General features: G+C 43.6%; 1 protein-coding gene across 1 annotated transcript in view; it reads right to left on the reverse strand.

Moving 5' to 3' along the window:
- Positions 1–26,133, reverse strand: part of ETV6 (ETS variant transcription factor 6) — a 135,607-nt gene that overhangs the window by 21,822 nt on the left and 87,652 nt on the right. Inside the window, exons 3-5 of the mRNA XM_039570761.1 lie at positions 17,563–17,727; positions 14,500–14,634; positions 9,396–9,938 (exon numbers count right to left, since the gene is read on the reverse strand). Of these exons, the coding sequence (XP_039426695.1) occupies positions 9,396–9,938; positions 14,500–14,634; positions 17,563–17,727 (843 nt within the window). The remainder of the gene's footprint in view (positions 1–9,395; positions 9,939–14,499; positions 14,635–17,562; positions 17,728–26,133) is intronic.

A 26,133-nucleotide genomic window follows, 5' to 3' on the forward strand; every position in this document is an offset into this window, starting at 1 on the left:
TTGGGTTCCTAGTATTTTGACATTTGTCCAGCCATTACAAATGAGTCATTTGGCCAAGGTCATCTCCATGTTGTAGTAGTGGGAGGTCTCACATCTGTACTCCCTAGGACAAAATAATGCTGTTAACAATATAGGCATATGCATGCTAAAGACCTCTTTTGTTCAAGATATAACATTCCCCTGCACTGAAATATTACTTAAAGCACAATTATCTGAGCCCTCTATTGTTTAAATGAGGCCCATGGTGCAGAGCTGGCCCTCTTCACATATCAACTACCAAAACCCTCTCGTAACCACAGAAATGTTTTGCAAGACCCACCCACATCTTGCACTGAAGAGCATTATATAAAAAGTGTTTGATCTGGCTGATGACTGCCTTGGAACCCAACTTGGCTTCACACAGAAGAGATGCCAAAGGAACATTGTCATACTCCCTCTGACATCAGCTGAGGCCTTACCCCTTGCTGTGTAGGTTAGCCTAAAATGTCTCCAGCATGATATCATTTGACTTAAATGGTTCTGTGATTCCTACCAGCTGAAGAGTTCTCCCAAGCTTGGCCCCCTTTATTTTCCAAGGTGATTTGTGCTTCAGCTGCATGTGTTCAGAGCGAAGCAAACAATGGCTGTTCACAACTGAAACTAATCAACAGAACCTGGAAGTTCTCTGGCACCCTGGTTTCTGTAAGTACATCGGAAGTGTGTGAAGACAACGTGGTGATGCTCACGGTGCCAAAATGATGAACTGATGTAATTCACAGTCACTAGAGCCAGGGAAGGGCCTGCGGTCTCAGAAAGTCTCTGACCTTGGGAGTGCCACTGCCAGAGAGTCCTGGGAATGGTCTGACTGGGGAATTTCCTTAAGAGACATGCTGCAGTAGCATTATGCTGTGTTGAAATACAATCCAGCCTCAATATCTATCCATGACATATTCACTTTAGCAGACAAACCCAGGAGAAAAAAGTAACTAAGTCTCATGGTTAAGGGTTCAAATGGCTCTGAGGCCTGGGGGAGCACTGACTGATCCTGAGATGGAGCACCCTGGTCATGAATGTATGTTAATCCATGTCCAGGTCACTGAGGGAAAATAGTTTTCTTTCTGTGAATGTTGCTACTGGAAGCAGGATGGTAAGCTGGTACAGTAAAGCCAATGTTTTTTTGTGGAGAAACCTCTTGACAGACAACTGTTTGTTCAGCTCAGTAAATTCAAGCTGGGGCTGAGCAAAGAGGTTGCCAGATCACACAATACAACAGTTGTATGTTGCTTGTCTTGTACCCAAATGCTGAGTGGGAGATCAGGCAGAAGGAGAGCAGAAACCTGAGACTGTCATGCTGCAAACAGTTGTGCTGTGAGGTTGTAAAAATAACACAGCAAGATGAGGCCAGGCTCTGTTTTTGGCAGTAAAAACTTGTACAGAGAAGGAGGATCCAAAAGCTTCATATACCTCATGTGGTTGTAGAAAAGAGCACTGAAATCACAATGAATATGTAAGAGATGGGTCACAGACCATTTGAAAGATAAAGACTTTGAAAGCTCAAGACTGCTGTATTAAAAAAGAGGTTTTTTCTTCTTGTCCTCTTCTTCTGCTCCATTCCCCCATCCCCACCAAATAGATGGGCATTTTCAGTATTATCTTCAGGTGCTGTTCTTTTTCTGCTCCACCACCATGGTAGAAAAGACTCCTGCTAAAGAAACCTGTCTTTGATTCTCCTGTGGCTTTTCCTCACCTTTACTGCTCATGAAAGGCAATGACTGAAAAGGAAAAGAAATTCAACCTCTGCCTGTTCACATGCACTTCTTACAAACACCTCACAACCTCTTTGACATAAGAAAACTGGCCAAACACATTAATGATAGGAATTTAAGAATTAAGAATGAAGCTTTACCTTCACAATTGTACTTCAGAGAAGCTGGCAAAAGCAGGAATGACTTAATTGCAGCAAAGGCATTACCAACAAGGGTAATAATTTTTAACCCCACAATGTGAGAACCTCTACTATCTTCTGACAGTTCAGCCTTGGGTTTAGACTTCTGGCTTTTTTCAAGAGCAGAAAATCATTGTCTATAACAGACTACTTCCCATGAACCTCACTTCTGTGTTCTCTCAGAAAGCCCTGAGTACCCTGGCAGGTGTGAGCATGGCTGGAAGACACAGCTCCTGGTGTGTTCCCAGGAAGTCCCTCCTGAAGGGACTTCATAAACCGTAAACTGGTGATTTCTGATGGGTCCCTTGCAGAAAACTGAGATGTGACCTCCCCTGCTTGGGGTTAAAACTCCACATTGAGACACAGCCAAACTCTCCTCTCCTCTCCCTTCCCGAAACAGCCTTACCAGTTTAATGGTGTGGATTTGAATTAACATAAACTGATGTGTGCCACCTGTAACTGATTGGTATTAAAGCCAGACTTAAATAGGCCTGTCTTGGGAGACAGTCTCAGCGTAGTGTCAACACTGTAAACACAACAGTGTGCTTTCCTGGTTTAACTAAGAGGATTCAAAGTGATCCAGGTTTGCTTTGTAGAAGAAATCTGAATTACCAGAACAACTCTAGCCTGAAGGAAGCATGCAGTATACAGGGAAAGTAAGGGACCTGTTTTCATTAAGAGGGAAGTTTCTTAAAAGACTGTAACATCCTGCTGACCCCAATGGATGCTTAGGGTACTCTGAACCCACTTACCTGTCTAGCCATGGTATGTAAATGGGTACTGCAGTACAGTAATGAGAAGAATGAAATCTAAATGACTGAGCTTTCCTCTGGCTTGGTCACTCCTGGCTTCTGAGCAGACCTGAACAAGCCCCAACTGCAACTTCTGCTCCTGTAACTGCAGTAAGAATGGAGGCAGTTGTGAAGCAAGACACCTCACAGAAAATCTACAACCACCTGTCCAAGCTATTGCTATTTGGCTATTGTTTGAGCTTGAGTGTCAGTAGTTAAATTGGCAGGGAAGGCCCACTTTCAGGCTGAAATTATTTGTTCATGCCATGTTAAGAAGACTCTCAAGGTTAAAATGAAAACTCCTATGAATATGAGCTCTATGAGCTTGACTCCCATCCACACTTCAGTCTCTCCAGCAGTCTGGCTTTCCACAAGGGCTCAAACAGACATGGCATGTAGTGGAAATGAAAAGTGTACATGATTGCAAGAGCAAATGATGAAACAAGGCCAGCGACACTATCACTGTCATGTCCAAATGGGAGTCACAGGCCAGCCTTACACCAGGATTTTCATGTTTTTGCAAGGCTCCAATCTATCTATATGAGCTGCTCCCCTACAAGAAGGAAGGTCAGTTCCCTGGAAAGCAGGTACTGAACCCCTACAACTTACAACTTCGAATTGCCAAGTGAACCACTGTTTTGGCTTTCTGTACGTTGCCAGTCTGTAACTTGTAACTGCTCAGCTGCTGTGACCATCTTGTCAAAGCTGCCCCCAAAGTCTGTGTTTCATCAAAGGCCCACCAGCCACTTCTACACTGTCACATCCTGCTGGGTTCATCACTCATGACAGTGGAGAAGATGGCCTTGGCAGTCTTAGCTGAGTACACAGGTAGGCTCCTTTGGTGTTAGCAATGTTATGTGCTGTCCTAAAGAACAGCTGTGTGTTTGATACACCCCAGATGTGGTTTGCCCTCCTGGCTGCCAGGGCACGCTGCTGACTCATGCTGAGCCTGGTGTTGACCAGTATCCCCAGATCCCCCTCTGCAGGGATGCTCCCCAAACACTTCTCTCCCCATTTGTATTTGTGCCCAGCACTGCTCCACCCGAGGTGCAGAATCTACCAGTTGGACTTGTCAGATTTCATCCATCAATCACAGCCTAATGCTCCAATCTATACAGACCCCTCTGCAAGGCATCTTGTCCCTCAAGACAGTCAACAGCACTTCCCAGTTTGGTACCATCAGTAAAATTGCTTAAGGCACATTTAACTTCTGCATGCAGATCGCTGATAAATACATTGAACAGGACTGTCCCTGGAACTGAGCCCTGCGGAACACTGCCAGCCAGATGTGGCCTTGTGCGCTACAACCCTCTGAGCCCTGCCCTTAGACAGCTCTTTACGCAGTGCACTGGGAACCTGCTCATCCCACAGCCATGCAACTCGACCCTGCTGTGAGGGGCAGTACAAAAAGCCTCCCTAAAATGCAGAACAGCTATACCCACCACCTTCCCTCCATCCACCATGTGGGTGACCTTATCATGCAAAGATAGCAAATTAGTTAAATGGGATTTACCTTTGTGGCTGACTGTGCCTGATGTCTGCCTTTCAACAGTACCCAGTATAAACTTTTCCATCATTTTTTCCAGCCCTTCTGTGAGGGCCAACAGTATCACTTACAAAACCTGTAACTTCCAAGTTGTGCTTAGATGCTGGTCTTTACTCTCTTCACTACAAAGGCATAATTGTTCTTTGCCTGCTTTCCCACCTTCCCTCCCTACCATCCAGCAGATGCCATTGCATAATAACTGTGCCTGTACAGCTGTTTTGTACAGAAAGAAAAATAAACTAATGTCTTGTAACACATTATAAATAATAAACTAATGTGGTGCATTTGCACAAAGGATTTTGCTCATATATGAGTTAAAAAACCCAAAAGATCATCCTACAATGTGACACAGTTGTAAATGTCCCATGGATGTAGGCACTGGGGCTCTAGTCCTAGTAGTCAAGTTGTGAGGAGACACTGCTGAGGTTCAGTGGTTTGAAGTTTGGTGTTTTTTGATATTTAAGCTCTAAATGTCTACTGTTCCAAATCTAACAGCTCAATCAGCTGAGTTTTAATTATCCTCATGTAAAAGCTTTCCAGCCCAACTCCAGAGTATAAACAGAAAAAAGTACCAGTTGATTTGCACTTTTTTAAAGCACTGTATTTGTGAAAGGGGGACTCCACTGTCCCCTCCTGTCTTTTCCCCTCCCACACAAATGATTTTTTCAAACAAAGCAGGAGAATCCATTATTCTGTTCCCCTCCAAACTCTGTCCCCACATAAAACAATCATACTCCTTTGGAAGACCTCCCCATGCTCAGAGCCTACGCCCATCCTAAGTGCTGTTGTGTGGATTTTAGTAGAATGTGAGTCATCCATAGCTGACGTGCTCTTACCATGGGACTGCATTTTTGGTTTCAGCCATCACACTGCTTTTATTGAGATGTCACTTACACACACCTTGCTACAGATCCATGGGGTTCAGCTACGCCCCTGTGCTCTCAGGATGTGGCACACTTGAGAAGCTGAGGTAAACCAGGAGCAAATCTGGAGGCAGCCCTCTGTCATGACTTTGGCAGGGCAAGAATCTTGTCTGTCCTCATTCCAACAGCAGTCAATGGCTTTATGGGCCTAACCAATACAGTGGTAGACAATGTGCCTCCCAACAGTTTAAACATTGCCTGGCTTTTCCCCAGACTCCTGAAGGGGAAGAAACAAATCTGGCAGCTCATAAAGTCAGATACAGCCCAGTTGCTAAGGTAACCCAGCTGATAAGAGCAGCACACCAACAGATAACACCAGGCACAGGACTCACCTGCCTTTAGATTTCAGCATGCTGTGGATTAGTGAACAAGCCTTTCAGTCCCAGAGCTGGTACAGAAAAAGACACTGGGAGCTGGAAGTCTCAGGGACCTGCTCAGCATTGTATTTCCCCTCACAAGAAATATCCAGAATTGTATTAGTGAGTTTTAAGTGACTGAATCAGAAGTGAGGTAAATACCACCATGTCATTAGCTTAATTTGGATGTTTCTAAGACAACCTCTATGTGATAAAGGTCAGGATGAAACCAACCCTATTATAGTTGGATAGTCCCATAACTGCCTCCTGCACCTTGGGGAAGTACCTTTTACGAGATAGCAAAGCCCTAAAATGCTTGATAGCAAAACCTTCGCAGCTAGAGGTTCATGGGGAGTAGAACTTCCAGTCTGCAGAAGGGCTAATTTGAGGTGCCCCTCTTGATTTAAACTGCAACTGTATTTAAAAAGAAAAAGAAAGAAAAGAGAAAAAAGGTATCTATTTCCCCCCTCCCCCACCCCCCCAGGAAACAGAAATCCTTGGAGACTGTGGGGAACCAAGATCAACTATTGAAAAAAATTTGGAGCTAAAAGTAAGCCATATATAGACTGCCTGCTTGCTAGAGTCCAAGTTAGGAGCTGACTACCAACAGTGTTGCTGCTTTGAATCAGCAGTTCCAGTGGGGAAAACTCTCCATTACACCGCTCGGCTGAGCTCCCCTTTTGAGGTATTTTTAATATTTTTACATGCTGTTAACTAGATAACTACTGATGCCTGAGTTACTTAGTTTATCCATTGCCTGGTGTCTTTGCAGGGGATGCAAATCTGCCTCTTGATCATCTCAACACAATGACCTCTAGTTCTGACAAAGTTATGGAAAAAGCTTGTGCGTATTGTGTTGAGAAGATAGCTAAACATAATTTTCAAAATCAACTCTAGCCAATGATGAATAATATATGTGACCTTAATGAGTAATATAAAGATACTTTATGCCTCTGGCTTTGCTAGAAAAGTGTTAAATGGCTTTAGATGAAAAGATAATAAGACCTTCAACTTGAAATCCTTTGCTGTAAGAGGGAAAGTGCTTTACCAGTAAAATTAATATTTTGAAAAATGGTATTACATAAAAAGGTAGGAAAGATTAGTCAGCCAGTGAGTAGAGGTCATTATTTTGTCTGACAGAAAGTCCAGAGCTCTATTGATCGACCTCCTGAAAAGAGAGTATTTGTGTACAGCAGCAAGCAAAAACATTGCTTTTTTTCTCAGAACCAACTAATTGCATGCTGCATTTAAAAACACACTCTGTCTACAAGTAAACAGATTTATGAGGTTGTGAGGTGTCTTAAGTCTAGGGAAAATTCTTTCTACAATATAAAACATCTGAGCTGGGAACAGAAGATGTTCTGGAGCATAGCTTAAGGTTTTAGTCAGCAGCCTACCAGGCTTCCCTAGTAGTTCCTCATCACTATCTCCCTTGAAAATCACCTGCATGCAAGCCATAGGAAGTCAAGGCTCTCTTCTCACCAGCATCCACAGTTGAGTTCTTAGCTCTGGCACTGGACTTTTGGTAAATCTTTTCAGTGCCCAACCCATCAGTCATCCTCATCAAGAAAATGGAAGTGAAGCCAGTGATTTCTGAAAAGTCCTTTTAAAGAATATATCTGCATTGATGTACATTTGCAGTTTAAGAGCCATGTCTCACAGCTTCCATGGTCTCTCTCACACTGAAGTGGCGAGCATGGTTGGTCAAGCACCTCCATGTTAACTGTGCCACTAAAGGTAAGGATGCTGAGATGAAAAATACATTTATGCTCACATAAAAAAGAAATTATGAGAGCTGTGAGATGGGTGGGAAGCAGGTAGAAAGGTACTTTCTTTCTAGGGGGCCTAAGTATGCTGCCATTGAATTGAACAGCTCCAGTGAAGTTGACTTCAGGCATGAAGCATGAGCTGTCTAATTGTTTGGTAGTAATCCAGTTTTTATCACCTTTAAATTAGCTGTGAGCTCTTTAGAGGGTGTTTACAGTTCAGGGGCCATTACAGTCCAACCATAGGAGCAGTAGCTTGTGCCTGTACAGCAAGTGAGGCATGTGAGCACTTAAAGGACTTGGGGTGCTGATGGAAGTACACTGGCCAATTTATCAGCAGAAATCTGATCAATCTAACTACTCTGTGATTCCCCAACCCTCGGCCATAAAACTCTGCCCTCATCTGAACCAAATGCTTGAACACACTTCAGGTCTTTCTGGCATGAAATAATTCATCAGCTGTTTCAGATATGCCACCCTTGCTTGTGGGTCTCGGCAAAGCCATGGGACTGCAAGTGAAAGCACCTCAGTCTGCAAGTATAGACTTTGGATAACATTTTAAATGGCTAAACATACTTGCCAAGCAACTGTGTTAGGCCCAGATTTCCAGGGGCTTGGGCTCTGTTGCCCTGCAAACAACATAGGGATAGAAAGGACATGGAAGTTACTGGGGCTGGTGTCACTGGACCCACTGCACAACATGCAGAAACCAAAGATTACCAACTATCTAAGAAAACACCTGAGATTAAAGTAAAAAAATTACACCACCACGTACTCTCAATATTTTTTCTTACATTTATTTCAGATTAGGGTTTATTCTTAGAGAATGTTTCTTTTTGGGAAATAAAAATTAACTGCCTTGATCTCCCAACAATACTTTGTGGGAAGGTAATCTCCAGTGATGCAACCAGTAGGGTGTTTTCTCTGCCATAACTTTAAGTATATTTATTAACTTGCTGAGAATTTTGTGGGTAATAAAAATCCAAAGAAAAGAGACAAATGTCAGCCAGGCAAAAATGTCAAAAGATTCATTTCTGGAACTCATCTTTCTATTATGTGAAAGGATCATGGTCCTTGCTGTGCTTGATCTTGACTAGATGGTAAGATATATATCTTTGGAATTTAAAGTGGTAAGTCTTAAGAATATAGAAAATCTTCCTCATTAAATCTGAGGCAGCACCACATCTGTAACAAATTTAAGGCATGTAAGGACAAAAAAGAACAAGGTGTTTTAAAATGTACCTCTGTGGACATGTGTAACACCCCACAGGAGCTGGGGATCACATTAGGTCACTACTGACACAACTGCATGGAATCTTTCTGGGTGTGGTGTGTATTTACATCTCTCAAAAGAAATTGGTTACTGGGGCATCCAGAGTATTTCTGAAGTGGTTGGATTCCCCCTCCCCCTCTCCCTATCTATTTACAGTTCCCTTTGGAGTACAAGAAACATTTTCTGTAACCTCAGCTTCCTGATTCAGCTGCTGTGATGTCGGTTATTTACGATAACAAAAGTGAGACAATGCCTGTGGTTTGTGTGGGACAAAGCCAACCTTGTTTCTGTAAAAAGGGACAATCCTGATGGGAGAAGCCCAAGGAAAGGCTACGAAGTAGGACTCCGGGGTGGTATTTCATTAGTCCTGCCAGCTTCATAATGGGCTTGACACTGCATTATTTCAAAGGCCACTGACAGAGAGTTTCTTCCTTTCCATAGGATTGGACACTAATGTCAATGGAATTCTTGGAAAACTATCTCTTTGCAGAACAAGGCTTCGGAGATGGGTATCTTGGGAAATGAATGGATTGCTAGCGGGTGGAGAGGCAGCGAGCGTCAGGATGCAAATGTTTCAATACCAATTACACATTCTGTGGTCACAGGCAAGTCATTCTGCTCTTCTGCTTACCTGTCATGAAACTGGTTTATTAATACTTCACTGCCTAAGCCACAGATGTAGTGAAACTTGCAGAATGCCAGTAAACTCTTCATGTCACAGAGTAGCAAAAGGAAACAAGAAACTCTTAAAACAAAGCATGGTTAGTTATGAATGAAGAGAATCACTTTTGGGGTAGCCTAGAGAATGTCCCTTACCTGCTATCCTCCCGATTGGCATCGCGTGGTCCTCGGGAGGGGAGACAGACACCATGATGTGGTTCATATAAGCTAACTCTTCTCGGTGGGACAGGTTGATGGGCTTGACCTCCCTGTGCAGCCCATCCTCAGACAACCTCGGTGGTTTGAAATCGGAGTGCCTGGGGTTCAGTATCAAAGGATGCATGATAGGGCTGGGCATCAGCTGGATGACCCTGGTGTTCTCCTGGCGAGGGCTGGAGGGCTTCTGGAGCACCTCGGAAGGAGGCGGGCAGTGGTTGTTTTCTATTGGGGACACTGAGAGAGGATAGGGCTCCTGCTGGTTGTTCTCGTGCTGGTGCCTTGTCCCCGGCACCCTGTCGGCCGGGGACAGGCGACGGAGAGTGTTGTCCATGGGGGACTTCAGTGGCCGCTGGTCGGGGTCTGGTGACGGACGGTGGTTGTTGGTGATGGGTGACCGCGAGCGATGCAACAGTTCAATGGTTGGGGGGTTGTGGTGGACTGTTTCTGTGGATGGTCTCGAAGGTCTCTGCACAAAGCTATCTGTGGAGAAAAAAAAAAGTCCCCAAAATACAGATTGTCTGTATTGTGATCAAGGTGTAGGCTCTACTGCTGACAGCCTGCAAATGTTTTTTATTTGTGTGACCTACAGATGCCCAGAAAAGTACTGCATAAATGCAGACAGTTATTATTTCTACACAGAATGAAAACAGTGAAAACAATCTTCCTCCACCAGCCATAGCTCCTTGGAAAACACACTAAGAGAAATCCCATTTTGAGAAGCTGACTGGAATACTTGTGAAGAAAGTAAGATCTGATTTAGCTGTACTAACTGTGTTTCTGTACAAATTTTTTGAAACTTTTCTCCTGCCATTCATGTCTCTCCGTGTTGTTCCTCTTACTGTACCATGATGAGCACTGTAAGGTAGAAGGGGGAAAAAAAAAAAAAAAAGAAAATGTCTACAGGAAAATACCAGGTATTAAGTTTTAGACGGTAGAAGCTTAGGTCAAGGTAGAGAATAACTCAGTCTGAAATATGGACTGGGTTGTTTAAAAAAACCCAGGTAGGAAGCTCTTTGTGAAACCCTACATTTTATCTCTGCCTTGATTTTAAGAGCATGTTGCATCTTCATAAGGATATTTTCATCTTCTTTTATTTAGTCTGTGGTGTCTACTATTGGGTTGTCCCATAAAAGCACTTAGATGCCTTCAGCAGGAGGACTTCTAGCATCACTTTTGCATTACTGCAGAACACACTTCCCAGCTTAACAGTAGTGGGGAGATAAACCACCACCAATCCTCTCACAAAATTAAAATGTTTGCCAGTGCAAACTTTCAGGTAAGCTAAGGCCATCAATTTTGACTTGGGAAACTACTGACAAAGAGGAAAGTACCACCAGTACTACAGTGACTAACAGCTTTTTATCAGAAAAACAAAGATCAAATTTCAGTGCTGTTTGCTGAAAGCCTTGGGTGATAACAGAAGGAAACTTCTGGGTACATGGCAAAAACTGAAACAAGTAGCTGCCTATCTGAGGCTGCCTGTTTGTTCATTCCTTTTTCTCTGAACCATAAATGATTCTCTTGCTCTCTGCCAAGGCAGTGACACCTGCTGAAGACCCTGTTGAGGTGAAGACTCAAGGGCTCCTGCTGCTCTGGATCCCAGGCAGGCATCAGGAGATGGATCAGCACATACCCAGGGAAAGGCCTGAACAGGTAAAGCTCAAGTCCTGAGAAAATGTAGTGCCAGGCAGTGGCATAGCATCTGCACAAGAACACTAAAGTCTACAGGAAAACCTGGAATTTTAGGCAGAACCTACATTGCTCTAGAATACTTATTAAACACACCTGTCGTCCCAGACAAGAAAAATGCATTTGTAGGGCTATTCAAGGTACTCACAATGGAACAGCTGGAGGACATGAAACTCCAGACCTATATATTGTTCTTGCTTAAACCTAAACAGTTTTAAATACAATCTGGCCAGCTAATGTGGGATAGCCCAAATGAAGATCAAAGAGGAAAAATTTACAATTGTATCTACCTCTGTGGCTGTCTTTCCTTACAGTCTCCTTTCTTTGCCACAACAGAAAGAAAACTCATTCCCAAATTTTACTCAGTGTCCTATCTTCTACAAACCATTCACCCCCATCACTGTACATGCAAATGCACTGTGCTCATTCTTAGCCTGTAAATATAGACCAGAATATTGTTTGTCCTATTTATTTAACACCTTGGCTGAAGGGAGCAACTATCTTTAAAGCAGAAATGAATGCCCTGCTGCGCTTTCCACCAAGCTCTCAGCAAACATTAGTTGGCTCTGACAAACTCCAAACAGAAGTGTTCCTACCTGTCTGCTTCCAAACCATGGTGATACTGAACCTGGACAGAGGGGACAGAAAGTAGAGACCAAGGAACTCTTGGAAAAGCAGGAAGAGGAAACACCACAAATGGATACACACTAGTGGTTTACTTTCCTTCAAGATCTTTCTCTTAAAGTACTTAACAAAACAATTCCCTCATGGCCAAAGATGCTGTTTGCCATGAAACAATTCCAGCTCAGCTGCAAGCAGGACTGCCACAAATGACCCTGAACATAATAAACAGAATAAAATCCTCATCACATTCATTCCTTGACACATCTGGTGATTGTAAGTTGAGCACATATGGTGTATCATTTCACGCAGCACTAGATTCACTCTGGCCCTTCATTCCAAATGAGCAATACTCTTTTCTTGACGACAGAGCTGTGAAAGGAAATTCACCTCCCAGGAAATTCGCTGACCTATCCATATAGGGATGGGTGGGGCTGCACTTACTCTGGGAGTGAGCAATTGCTGGCATGACAGTCCCAAAGATTGGCAGTCTCTGCTTACCCACAAAAGAAGTGCAGGGAATGACAGTGTAAGCTTCCTGCATGGCATCCCATCAAATGACTCAAAGCTCCGTCAGAAGGACCACTGGAGATGAAGGTAATTCACTTTCCATTGCTCATCCCTCTGCAGGGACAGAGCCCATTCCAAGCCAATATCCTGAACTGCAGTCAATTGATTTCAAACAGCCAAACCCCCTTTGTTTAAGCCTAGTAAAAAACCACTAGATGAAAAGGAAAGCATTTAAAAGCAGGATCATAAGTATAATCCATTAGGAAATAGGCAAAAGAGCCAGAAAATGGAAAAAGATCACTGGAGTAAGGAGGGATTGTAATAAGGATACATCACCTGTGAAGTTTAACCACTCAAAATAGTGCCAAGGTAGAACCTGTCCCCTCTGTCACAGTTCATGAGTTAGCCAGGATTAAGTTCTGCTCCCCACATTCATTCTCCTTTTTTAACTAAGTTGCATTTTGCTGAGGGAAAATGAAAACTCAATTGTGCTACTTTCTCCCAAGTGACTTTGTGAAACAGGAGGAAGAAGTAATGTCAAAATAAACAAATTCACCTGCCTGTAAATTTTTGGCATAGAGATTTTTTGATTGCTCAGTCTTGTGGCAGGCAAAGCTATAGTTTATTTTGCTTATGTTGAAGTTCCTCTCACAGCAAACCAAGAACTAATTTTTGTCATTATAAAGAAAAGTTTAAGTAATAGCACAGAGTTGTCTAAGCAAAAACAGTGGTACTATCAGCAGCCAGAGTATTGTATGGAAAAAATCCAAGTTGTTTCTTAATCACTAGACTGTACAGGACTTATTTTTTAAATGACACATATGAAAGGCCAACTGACCATCCCTGTGAAATCCTCTCTAGTCGAAGTTGCTCCATATGTTAAATGTAGGAATGTCCAAGAGAGCAGCTAGTATTTCTGTTTGACATTTCGAATGGGAACACTCGTGGGTGAAGGCCAAGCTTGAGGAAAAGACTGAGATTTTACTAAAAGAGCAGGCAACTGTCTCTTGCACAACTCTGCCAACTGAACCTCATCTTGACCTGCAGCACCCTCATCTAACCTGGAATATATACACGGCTGTGTGGAAACACTTTGGAGCGTCCTTATTCCACCTGCTGCTGTCCTGCTGTTGGCTTAGTCTCAGGGTTTTGCTGGTGCCATTTCACTCTGGCTACCTCAGACTGGCCACAGGCAACTTATACAGGTCTGACAGCACCCCTGAATCTTCTCTTGTAATTCCATGTTGAATCTTGAAATACATTCATATCAAATAGAATTAATACATCTTTTCTCCAGTTAGCAGAGATCAGGGTGACATCTTCACTCACTTACATTCTCTTCTCCTGTTTACTCAAAAAAGGACTAACACAACTTTTTCCTAGATTTTTAAATTCAAAATTAAGTTCATTTTTAATTGAAAAAAAAGAATTCTGCCTGATGCTTTCATGGAAAGGACCCGTGAAAAAACTTAAGTTTGGTATTTTTCTGTTATATATCCAAGAAATCCAAGGAGTACTTCAGTATGTGTATTTTTAAAGAAATTAAAACCTCAATTTTCCATTGAAAAGAGGCACACTTACTTTTTGTAGAAGAAGCCCAAATATGCAATTCCACAAACTTAACTATTCTTTTTTCATCACCTCTGACACTCATGGTACGTGTGGACACTACTAGTCCTAAGCAAGTAATTCTGATAGTAAAAATGAGAGAAAACCTGCTGAAGCCCCCTTCTCTCAGAGGGAATTGTTCAACCAGCCCAACAGCTGAGCAACCTGATGGGCTCAGTGCCAGGAACTCTGGCATGATGTTCTGACAGACTGTCAGCTGAAGTGACTTGGAGTTGGATGTTCCCCTCTGAAGCTGCCCTTCCTTGCTCTGCCAACAACTGCATTTAGCTGCATCTCCAGGATACTAAAAGTCCATGAAGCAACTTTGTCTACCTAACTGGGTGTGAGGAAAAATGAATCAATAGGGTCAATAAAACTTTCTGCTTTTTAATCTGTATCTGACATAGCTTTTAAAGATGCTTTGGAAACAGAACAAAATTATAGAAGATAAATGGAGAAGGGCTTGTTGACTCACTAGACCATTTGATTGTTCCAAAGCTATGGAGACAGAGGGAGAAGAACAGCTTTATTTTAGTAACTTTGGAGCAAAAAAATGGTGTAATTCCTACTCGCCTCTGTAATGGCAGCTGCTGTAAGAATGAGACAGAGTTACCTTCATCATGATTCTGGTGCAGTATGACCTCTGGCTGAGCATGGATAGAGTTCCCAGGGTGGAAGAAAGGTGTGAAGAGCATACGAGCTTTCCTTTGCTTCAGGATATGCTGAAGGAGTTCATACAAAACATCACCTAAAAGACACACAGCAGGAAAAAGGAAATGAAAATGTACATAACTGATGAGAAGACTCATTTAGCCATCTGATGCACAAATTCATGGCTCCTGGGTGCTATTTTCAGACCCAAAAATGCTAGCAGTAAAATCCTGCATTTCACTGCTATGCAAAGTTCTCCTTTGAAAGGAAAAAAAGGCACATCACACCTCTGAGTGTGACTGTGGCAAAACAGAACGACATTCCCTGGCACCAAAATTGCTGTGTCTTTCCTTAATGGAACATAACACCGCAATATCCAGGAGACCAATGGACTAACTGCTTATTTTGTGCCTTTTATAAATTACATCTTGTATGGATGACCTTATTCCAACATCTACACAAAGCACATAGGTACTTATGCATTTTGTCTGGTGTAACTGGTTGCACATTTCAAAGTGAAATTGTACATCACAGGGTAGGAAGTCTGTTGACTTTTCATTCTGCCTGCTCTCTTCTGTTTGTCACTGCTCATATTACAGAGGAACAGGTTGCAACGATTACACGCTATCTGAAAATGAGTTAGTGAAGTTTCACTTAGGAAACCTTAGATTTTCTGGGAGAGTTTTCTCAAACATGAGGTTTTTTTAGTAGTTGTTTCTATGAGATTGTAAGCTGTGCACCATTTGTCCCTTGTCTCTGTAAACCGCCAATACTCTATTTGTGGGCAACTTGAGTTTCTCGGTGTGAAACAGTTAAAGCTGTACTGCTTTCCATAGTTCAGCTTCCTTTATTTTTAACATCTTGGGTGCTTTTACTGTCTCAGCAGTGACTTTAGGGCATTTTTAAAAGGTGATTGCAATACCTGAAAACCTAATTAAAAACAAAACCTTGAGCACCCAGTTACATGAAACTCTAAAAAGTGATTTTACCACATAATTTTCATCACTGAATGCAATGGTGGCATAATCATAAATAACTAGTGCTGTAACACGCTGAGCAATAAGGTAGCAAATTTGTACCTCTTGTGATTGGCCTGACAGACTGGTGAAAACGTCCATAAAGCTGTCTGCGTCTGTTTTTTTTTTTTTTTTTTACCTAATGAAATAGCTGAGACTTCTGCATCACCCAGATGCAGCAATGTTAAGATGGTGAAAGCGTTTGGCAATCCCTCCCTCCCTCCTCTGCTGCCTCCCTTCCCTGGGCAGCCCTGAACAGAACAGCTGTGGGGCTGTGAGCCCTTTACTGGCAAGACTGTGGGAGTGGATGCCCTTGTCCTGCTTTAACCATGAGGGGAAACGATACAGCTTTCGTGTGGCCTCAGTCTGGAAAAACTTAATGCCTCTGTGGAAAACATTATTTCACAGTTCTTAAATTTCACGTACATTTAATTCTGGGAAATGCTGAGGTAATGTCCCTTTACCTACAGTTATCTAAATTTCCAGGGACTGACTCAGATATCCTCCACAAGGTTTATTATCAGTGGGGAATACCTGGAGAGAAGGAAGAGACAAAATGCAAGGGAGAAGGCCTTCAGCTGGATTACTTCATTCCAAATTCATCTTAACCTTCTGAATAAAGTGAGATTTTGCAAGTCAGAGGCTCTTCACTGGGAACACTATTTCCAGCCTACAAACATTTTTAATCCTGCTTATTTCAAGTGTGCCCTCACAGCACACAAGGGGAAGAATAGGGGCATATCTTGCAGGCAGGAAGGGGAGTTGCAGACCACATACATAAAGGTGTCCCTTGCAGTCCTTGCCCACAACCCTGTTTTCAATACTCCTTTTGCTTCAAGCAGGGCTAATTTTTAAGGAAATAATTCCAAGTGGTGTACCAGAATTTAAAAAAAAAAAAAAAAAGAAGACATTTCTAGGCATCAGTTCTCACTAAGGTACTACAGTGACAACAGACATTAATGTTTGGACTCTTCTTCCATAAAAAATTAGTCCTGGACTTGAAGCACACACTTTAAAAACTTTATATACACTAAACATAAGCAACATTTTGTGAGGCAGATTCTGCAGGAGGATGGTTGTGGAGAGTGACCAAGCAGGTTGGTGCAGAATTAGACCCACAGCTTGATTATCAGCTGGATCCAAGCAGCACCAGCTGTACTCCTGCACCTTGTGAGCCTTGCACTGGAAGCCTCCTCACAGCAATTCTGTCACCACTTGGTCCAAGCTCTTTGATCACCTATAGTGATTGAAGTGCAAGCCTTTATATTTAACAGGAGTACCTCATATGGTCATAAAAAAAAAAGCCTGCAACTCATATTTAGTTAAACACCCCTGACAAAGAAGGGCAGAGGCTTACTCTGACTGTAAAATTGGAGCACACAGACCACAGGGGATACAAATACAGGCAGGCAACACACACATTTCTAAATCTCCTTTGTGAATCAATGAAGACATAATTTGAGCAATTGGCAGACTGATTTGCACACCTGTCTGTGCTGTGGCTGGACTCCAGCACATGTGAGAATACGGTAAAGTAAAGCAAAACCCACAGGGGCTGTTAAATAGAGGCAAAGCCCCCAAGGAAGGAGTTTTGCAGTCACTTTTAGCAGCACCTCAGCCAAGACAACTGTGAGACAAAATGCTAATATGGTCTGCTTAAAGAGTCTGGAGCACTTGATTAACTTGCTGCTGTAGTTGGGTCTGTGAACAGATCAACCTTTACAGGGAAGAGCTGGAAGTCACAAAATGCTGCCAGAGCTCTGCAGGGAGTTTTAACTATAAACAGGTTGGATGTTTGAGTTTGAATTTGCATTCAAATATGCCTACAACTCAGGTGTATCAGGATTTCCTTGCCTCTTTGTCCTTTTCGTCCTTGCCTCATACAACTGTCTCTGCCCTCCCTTTCCCAGTCCACCCCAGCAAAGGTGACTGTTTCCTCTTTTGACCCTCTTCAGCTTTTGTTGCAGCTTCCTCTCTTTCCAATCACAGCTTCTGTAAATAATCCTCACCTGAATGAGGGGACCTGTATCGAAAGTCCTCTTTGGTCAGGAGCAGCAGAGCTTTGCCGTTCATCTCAAAGGTGTTGCTCTCAATGGGCCTCAAGGAAAACTCCTTCTCCGCCCACCGGAGCCACTGTGCCACATCTTCCCTGCTCCAGTAAACCGGCTGCAAACCTGTGCCAGAAAGAGACCATGGTTCTGTTACTGGATGGAGACGAAGCACAGGAACACAGGCAAACATCACTGAATCCACCCTTTCTCCCCACAGCATAACGTACAAAGGCTCAGGGGAAAGTGTAGGAGAGGAATGTCATGTTGGTGCAGGATTACTCTAAGCACTGGACTGCAAAATACTTTGTTATTTTAGGCACTTTGGTTTATCTCTGCTATATTGAGAAACAAGAACTGCCTCAGCATCCTGAAGAAAGCTCACAGGACATTATTTCATTCCAAGATTTCACTGTGCAAAAGGATTTTCCTCCACTTGTTCCATCTGATGTGCAGAGCAGGCAGCAGGCAAAGTCCTCAGTGCCATCCAATCCATTCATGGAAGAGAGGTGTGCTCTCTCTTCACACCCCTTGTACATTCATGGATCAAGAATAATGAAAAGTTGTCAAATCCAAGAGAGCTGTGGCTTCTCTCCAGGTGGCTGGGGTGGGGTCTGTAAGGAAGAGCTACTGAAACACAGCCCCTGTAACAGTGTGATTATCAGCACATGTGTTGTCGAGAGAGGTGTATTCAGACAGGCCCACCCCTCCTCCAGGTGCCATTCCGTGAGCAGGTGCCATTCCCACATGGGAGAGGAAAGCCAGGGACAAGACTGTGCCACCTTTGGCACTGCTTTAGCCTGTGTTTCCTGTATAGCAATAAAATATTACCAATGTAACTATGCCCATGTAAGAGGGTATAGCATTTTTTAGTAAAATAGTAGGGATATTTGGTTTGGGCACAGATTTTCCAGGGTGCCAAGGAGAATCTGGCATTCCCTTTCTGCCAACCAGCTCGTACAGCTTATACAGCCTAGGCTATTATGTTTACTCACAGAGGCCCAACCACATTACCATCAAAGATATTTTGCCTGCTACCTTTATTGGGCCCAGGCAGAGAAGCTTAGGAGGTATGACAATTCAGTATCTGTTTTACACACAATTTAAAATAGCTTCCTTCCCCTGGAGAGAAGGCAGCATGGTGAAGAGCTGTTTATAACCAAGTAGAGAGATTATCTCCAATCCACTGGGCAACAAAAGCTTTATTTTCCTTTCCCCCTTGTGAGATGACTCATTGTTTGACTTACTACAAAGCTTACCCACTGTGCATAGGAACATAAAATTTGCCATATCTGATCAGATCTCTGGTACACAGCCTCTGGCAGGAGCCAGTACCTCATGCTTCAGAGGAAGACGAACCTCCCTTCCTTGTATTGCACCTGGCTGATTGTATGCTGCACATGGGAAGAAATTTCCTTCCTGGCACACCATTCTCTGAGATCTGATTACTCTCCTCCTACCAAGCACTAAAAGAAGCCTGGGAGAGATGTACCACTCTTGTTTTGGTTTGGTTTTTACTTCTTTAACAGATAGGCAACCCTTTTATTTCTGTTTTAGCAAGAGGTAACATGAAGTGAGTTGCATTCTGCTGCTTTGCCAGATTCCCAGACAACAGCTTTGGAAAGTCCCAGAGCCACAGCTGCGTACAGAAATGAATCTCTGTCTGAAGAGGAATTGAGATTGTGCCTGAGAAAGGGTCAGAGCTGACCTAAGGAAGGGATGTCTGCATGGCAGTAGCAAGAATTTCCATTGGCTTTCAACTGTAGCATACTATTGTACTACAGAAACAAGTGGTAGCCTTTATTTATTTAAGTAAATTGTCTTCCCCCTATGAATTAGGGTCTGCTTATTGAGGTCAGAGTTTTCGGTAGGACCTTTCTTTTTGAAGGGACTGGGGTGAGGTGTAGATTTGCTCAGAGACATGGAAACTGTAATCTAAAATGCCAGAGTGAGGTTTATCTTCTGCTGAATAAAGGGCTATTCCTGCAGAAAATACACTCCACACCTCAGGCTGCTGCTGTAGCTAAAAGAGAAAGAAGTGAGACATGATGCAGACAGACCACAACATATGAAAGGGTCTGAAAAGACCATCTGAGGAGTCCTTGAAATACTCATGTGTGGTTTCTTTTGCCTCTCTCTCTGCCATGCCATACAAGTAATAAATTGCCCAAAGGAGAACTGTCATGTAGAAATCTAACCAGACTTCTGATGTATACTTCACCAGAAAGTGAAACAAAAGAAAACATCACTGTGAAAATCGGGCTGACAAGGACAGAGTTGTACAATAACTTCACATGAGGAGTGTGCTCCCTTATAGATAACAATGTAATAAATCACTCCCTTTACAAACACAGATCAACATTTCCCACGTGCAGGTGACAGTTTATTTTTGTCTTCTGTCTAACTAGTACAAAAGTACCATGTCCAAAGAGAGCTTTAGACTGATCAGTGCTAGACCCAGAACAGCCAAATAAGTTACACAGACTGGGATAAGCCCCATGAGCTGTGCTGGCAACTGAAACAGACCCAACACTTCACACTGCAAATGAGGTCTCTGCTGGGTTTCAGCAGCACCTCTAAAACTTGTGAGAAAAGCCCCAAAGTAATATGACCTAGGACCACTTGACTTGAAATTACTGAGAATCAGCAGGCAAGTCTAATTCAGTTTGGCTATGGCTAAACTGAGTAGGTGGATGTGCCACATCACTCCACCCCTGGGGTAATCCCATAATTAAAATACATTGTGTTTGGAAAACATAAGGTGCCATAAAATAAGTAAACTGCTTTTCCCTAGATGGATCTCTTATTCTCTCACTTCCCTCCCTTCCTGCCCTGCTGCTCTCCTGGGAAGTTAGTTTCTCAAAAAAGCATGCCCCCGCCACATGCCCATTTGTTTTGTGAGGCTGAACCAGTTCAGTCACAGGAGTCTTTTCTAAGGGTGCACAGCAGTGTTGCTGAAAGTGCTTCAGAAACTGTCATTCAAAAAATAATTCTTTCATGAGCAGTATAGCATCTACTAAACTTCAATGCCACCTTCTTTGACCCTTCTTAAGAAGAAGTAGTTGGTTTTGTGAAAACAAGGTCATGAGATGGTTGGCTTTGCAACTGAAGGGATTTTACAGCACAATGTACATTGCTATCAGTAGGTCCTGAAAATGGTTTCCTGTACTGTCCATGAAAGAAAACCTAATCCCACTTATACTATTTTTCTTCTTTGGATGCTGTTTCTTATTTTCCTCTCTCCATCTTCTTTTATTGTCATGCCCACAGTGGAAGAAAATGGGCTCTTTTTATCTCTCTGGTTTTATTCTCTGCAAAAGCTAACAGCACTGTCTTCAACTAACAAAGGTATTTACTAAGCAGAATAAAGTGAGGAAAGTGAGAGCTGTGTTGCAAAATGAGGGCAGAGTTTTGCCTGCTGAACTGACTGCTGAAATCAGTGTGAAGGTTTTGCTGCTTTCACTAGGTGCAGATCAGACACGGGGGATGCTGCCTTTCTCCCACACTGATCTCTTGGTGGCCATGGACTTCCCCAGGGTGAATTTTGACCTGAGAGTCAGACCTGGCTCTGCTCCCATCTCTGCCCTTGCTCTTCTGGTTGAAATCTGGCAACATTCCCCATCATGGTCTCCCTATCTGTGTATCACAAAAACAAACAACAACAAAAACTTCTTGAACTCAATAGCTGAAAGCAGACAAAGCCGTGCAAACCATCGAAATCTGGCTCTGGGAGATCCAGCGTATTGTCTGTCTTCTGACAGTTTCCAAGCACCACCTCCAGCAGAGTAAAATAGAATAATTTATTGACATGTTTATAAACTGACAGCTTCATATGTATTAAACAGGGAATAAAATCCGTGCTCACCTTTCTAACGCTGCAGGCTGGTGCACTGGTGTCTTAATAGATTATCTACTTCTGCAGCATATTCCTCACCTGAAGTCCTGTTTCTAACACATGTTACTCTGGCTACCTTATAAATTACGAGAATGATCAATTCTCATGCTGCAGGGCACAAGCTGGTAACCATCCTGAGTGCAGAAGAAATCCACTCTTGTTCCTTTCTATTCTTAAGCAGCAAAGCAAAGTTCAATGGAGAGGGGCTGATGGGGTAATTTACACTTAGAAGTAGCCAGTAAACCTGTTAAACACCGACAGACATGGGCACAAACAGGAATGTACTGGCCTGTTGAAGAGTTCAGGCTGATGGTCTCTGAAGAGTTCACTTCTTCTGACAGAGCCCCTCAGGAAACTGAAGCACGGTAAGGTTTTGAGGTCAGAAAAACAGAGCACTCTGCTCAGATAGTATAACCTTTGCACTTAGAACTACATCACCAGCAATCTTTTCACTTGACCACAGACTTCTGGTGGGGTTATGAGTTTGTTTTTTGAAGAGATGTAGCCAACCTTGAATCTTGCAAAGCACTTGCACTCAGCAACTCCTTTGGTTTGGAAGACAGAGTATGCATTTTACAGTGTGAGCTGCTATGTTCAGTGTATGCAACACATATACCTAAAATGTTTAGTATAATGTACTACAGGCTGTTTCCACCTTGACTCATTTTGGAACAATCTGAGGACACAAATCCAGTGCAAAATGTGATACACAGTACCACTGAAAGCTGCTGTTCTGCTTTAGTTTCGAGATGAGGACACAGCCACAGGACAACAAGCACGATGGAAACAGCATTCATAGTAAGTTTCGTCTAACTTTTTGTTCCACTTCAGCTATGCTCTCCATCCTCACGCCTGGCTGCCTGGCAGGCAGGATGATGATGTGAGAAGAGGGTAAAGACAGACCTCTCATTTATCTCTGCTTTCTGCAGGGCAGACAGAATTGTTCACACTCCCACGCCAAAAACTACTTAGCATGGTTGGGCAAACAGCAAAGGGGCCAGTGCATGCAAATCAGCAGCTGGTTCCCAAACACCCAGGGACAGATGCATCGTCACTGGCAGCATCAGGGAAACCAGCTCATGTCTGCAGCTACTTTGAGCCTTTAGTGGGAAAGTGATGATGGAAAAGTTCAGAACACTTGAATGTCTCCTACCAAGTAACTCTTTAGGAACTGATGCTCTCTTTCTTTGTTATTAACAAAATTTTTCCATGTTACCTGTAAAGCATAATATGTGTCTCTGCATATGATGGTGTATGTCAAGCAGGAGAGGTGCATGAGGTTGTGTTTTGGTCTTAATTTCTGCATTAAGGCAATGCAGTCTGGAAGAAAAACATATAATTAGATTTAAATCCTTTTCTCAGGCTCTGCCAGAGAAACTTTTTAAAGTCCCTTCCTGTCTCGCATCTTTGTTTGGAATGCTGGACTACCAAAATGCAAAGAGGTGTCATGAGACTTTGCCAGTTAACATCTGAAATGCTCTGGAGTGCAAAATGATGCACAGCTGCTTCAGACTACTCCAGTTCAACACTGCCCTGGTGCTGTGTGTGCTGCTCTCCGGTTCCCTGTTCGGAGTCACGGATTGTTGCTGCAGACCAGGGGCCCTGTTCTGGTACCGTGCTCAGACGTGACAGAACCACCACCACCACCACGCTGCTCCCCAGCAGGGCTGCACTGAGCTGAACAGCAGCGTGGGCTCACGCTCAAGGGCTTCCCAAACTGAGGGCCAGGCTGGCCACTGAGGTCCTCCTGCGGCAGCAATTCTGTGCTTTCTCTGCTGGGGCTGCTGCATCCATCTCTTACCCCAAGTGACTTCCCCAAATCACCCAGCATCCACAGGGCGCTTGGCAGTTCTTCAGAACTATCACTGCCATGGAAGGTAAAGGCAGGAAGGGTAAGGATCTTCTTTCTTGGGAAGTCTTTCCAGTAACTCAGAGGTGACAGAAATCCGTGGCATGCCTAGCTATTCCCATGCAGATGGAGCGTGTAAATAAGTGCCCTCTGGGACTGATCTGGGGTTAGCATACATGTGGAAGATGTAGCCCTGGCTGTAAATCCTGTACTGCTGGTGGTCTGTGCACTTGCTGTTATGAGCAGGGGACAGAAGTCTGGTGTGCAGTGATGTGCCTGACCACTTGCTCTTTGCAGCAGGTGCCCCTTGACCCAGGCAGTGGAGAAGCAGTGGCTAATCATTGCTGTTGGGTTGCAGGGACTGTCTCATCCTACAGCAGAGAGCCGGCTCTGCACTTCCAGCCCCAGAGATAAGCAAAGGTAGAAAATGAAAAGGTGAATCCTGGCTAATCCTCTGAGAGGATTATTTGGGAGGTGAGTATGAACTGGTACAAAGGAAATGCATGGCAGCAGATGAAAATGTCCCTTTACAGGTCTTGTTGAGGAAAAAACAATTGGATAGGGAACAGAGGAGTTGTGTGGCAGGCAGGAAAAGAGACCACAAGTGAGGTTTGCACATCCTTACATCTGAAAAGTGCCTGTAATCAGAATGACAAGGCTTTGGGGAACCTCCTACACTGCTGGGAACAGAGGGCGAAACCGTTTTTTCAGTAGTAATCTGAAATAAAAGGCACAGGCTTACTTCTCCTGGTGTCCTGTTGAACAAGGTATTAGAGGTAGAGCACGAGTGCAGGTAATGCACCATGCACTGTGCCTGCTCTGGGGCCTCCATGTGTGCAGACATCTGCAGAAACCAACCCAGTGAAGCTCTGCCATTGGTTTCTGCCATGCTGACTTTGCTGGTGTGGTGCCCTGTTACCCAGCCCTTCTCCTCTCACTGTCTGTACAGAGACCCTGGGAAGCTGAGACATCTGAATCCCTCAGGGCTTCAGGGTCATAAAATAAATAAAATTGCTTTCCTAATGCAGCCTTTGGAAAGTCTGTAAGAAACATATTGATTGGAAAATGCTCGATTAGAATGAGGTCTCATACAGGGAAATAAATCTTTTCAATTGCCCACACCCAGTGCCAAGCTCAGCTTCCTGGAAGCAACTATGGCCCTTTCTGGAACTGAGGCGAAAATCCCATGTTCCATCACCTCGCGTGACCTGCTGACATTACACATGGTTTGCATTTGCTGATCAAATGCACAAGCGGGACTCTAAATTAGCTTGCTGGTCTTAGACAGCTCACTGATTAATGATGGCAGATGAAGTCACCGGTACAAAAACCCCACAAAATTTGAAGCCACACTTAACAGAATTCAAAATGAAGAACATATTCCTTCTCACTCTATACCAACCCCTTGTCTATGTAGAGACAGGTTAGTAAATGAAGTAACTCTCTCAGACAAAATTACTCAGCTATGTGTAAGACCCCCAGCCCCAGCAAGTCCAGAAAAGTCCCTGAATGCTGCTGACCAATTCATGAAGGGCTTGGAGTTGTACCTGATGTCAGACTAAAGCCTCTAGTGCGACCCCAATAGTTTAATGTGGCCAGTTGTGCTGCGTTTCTTACAACTGAGATCAGTATTTGACCCATAGCAACCGTTTGTCTGCCTTCTGTTTCCACTGCATCATCCAGAGCGAACCTATAGAAGTAAGTGGATATTAGGATGCAGCCTGCCATCCCCTGTGCACTGCCCCCCTTCGGGATTAGTCAGAAACAGAAAATGTTACAATGCTGGAGCAGCCTACCTGCTGCTGACAGGCTGTTTGTGGCCTGAAACAGTATTTACCCATGCCATGACAAACCAGTCTAGATAATGGTGCTGGTTTGTATGTTGAAGTGGCCAGGATTTGAGGTTCTGAAAGGGAAAAGCTACCAAAGAAGTGAGCAACCACAGAGGTGATGAAAAGACCAGCGGGTTTTCCAGGCACTCATTCCATGAGCCATGTCCAAGAGCTTTCGAGAACTCCGCAGACAGCTCCAGCTTCCTTTCATGTTGTTTGCAAAACCTTCCTAGAAGCCTAACAAGAGCTCTCCTTCCAGGGCAGGGTGAAGGCTGGCTTTTTCCATCTGGGCAGCACGTTCAGAGAAGGCCAGAGTGTAGCAGGGGTCAGTGAGCCATGGACAGCAGGACACTGCCTGGCTGCCAGCAGCCGCTCCACCGCTCCCACGGCTGCTACACCATGGCATTCCTACCACAGCAGCCAGTGCAACACCAGCAGTGGCAGTGGGATGGGGAGGGGGGAAATCCTGGCTTGGATCTGCTCCCAGTTACAGTCTTAATCTACTCCTGACCTCTTCTCAACCAATTTTTGGCTGTTGTCCATGGAGCAGACATTGCTTTCCTACTGCTCCCTTCCAAAAGGAGCTGAAAGAAATGTCTTCTGTTGGTTTTTTCCTTGTATGTGCAAAAACTATATCCTAAACAAGAGCAGCTGAGCCCTGACAATGTCACAGGCTAGCTAGCTCAAGAGACAACGCTACCAGAAGCAAACAGTTTTGCCAGCAGAAGTCAAGGGATTACAAAAACTTTCATTTTCTTCTCAGCAACTCTTTATTGTTTCAAACCAATTTAATCTTAATCCAGGTCAAAATTCTAGGTCTAATAAACATTCTTTACAATTTTTCTGCACTAGCTATGGCCACTGCTGATACTTAGTAACACTTGCACATTTACACTGCACAGTGCCTTTCAACTGCAGACAAATTAGATTGTTATATCTGTTTTATAGATGGGAGG

This window comes from Corvus cornix, chromosome 1A, assembly GCF_000738735.6.
Source record: "Corvus cornix cornix isolate S_Up_H32 chromosome 1A, ASM73873v5, whole genome shotgun sequence".
Taxonomy (NCBI): Eukaryota; Metazoa; Chordata; class Aves; order Passeriformes; family Corvidae; genus Corvus; species Corvus cornix.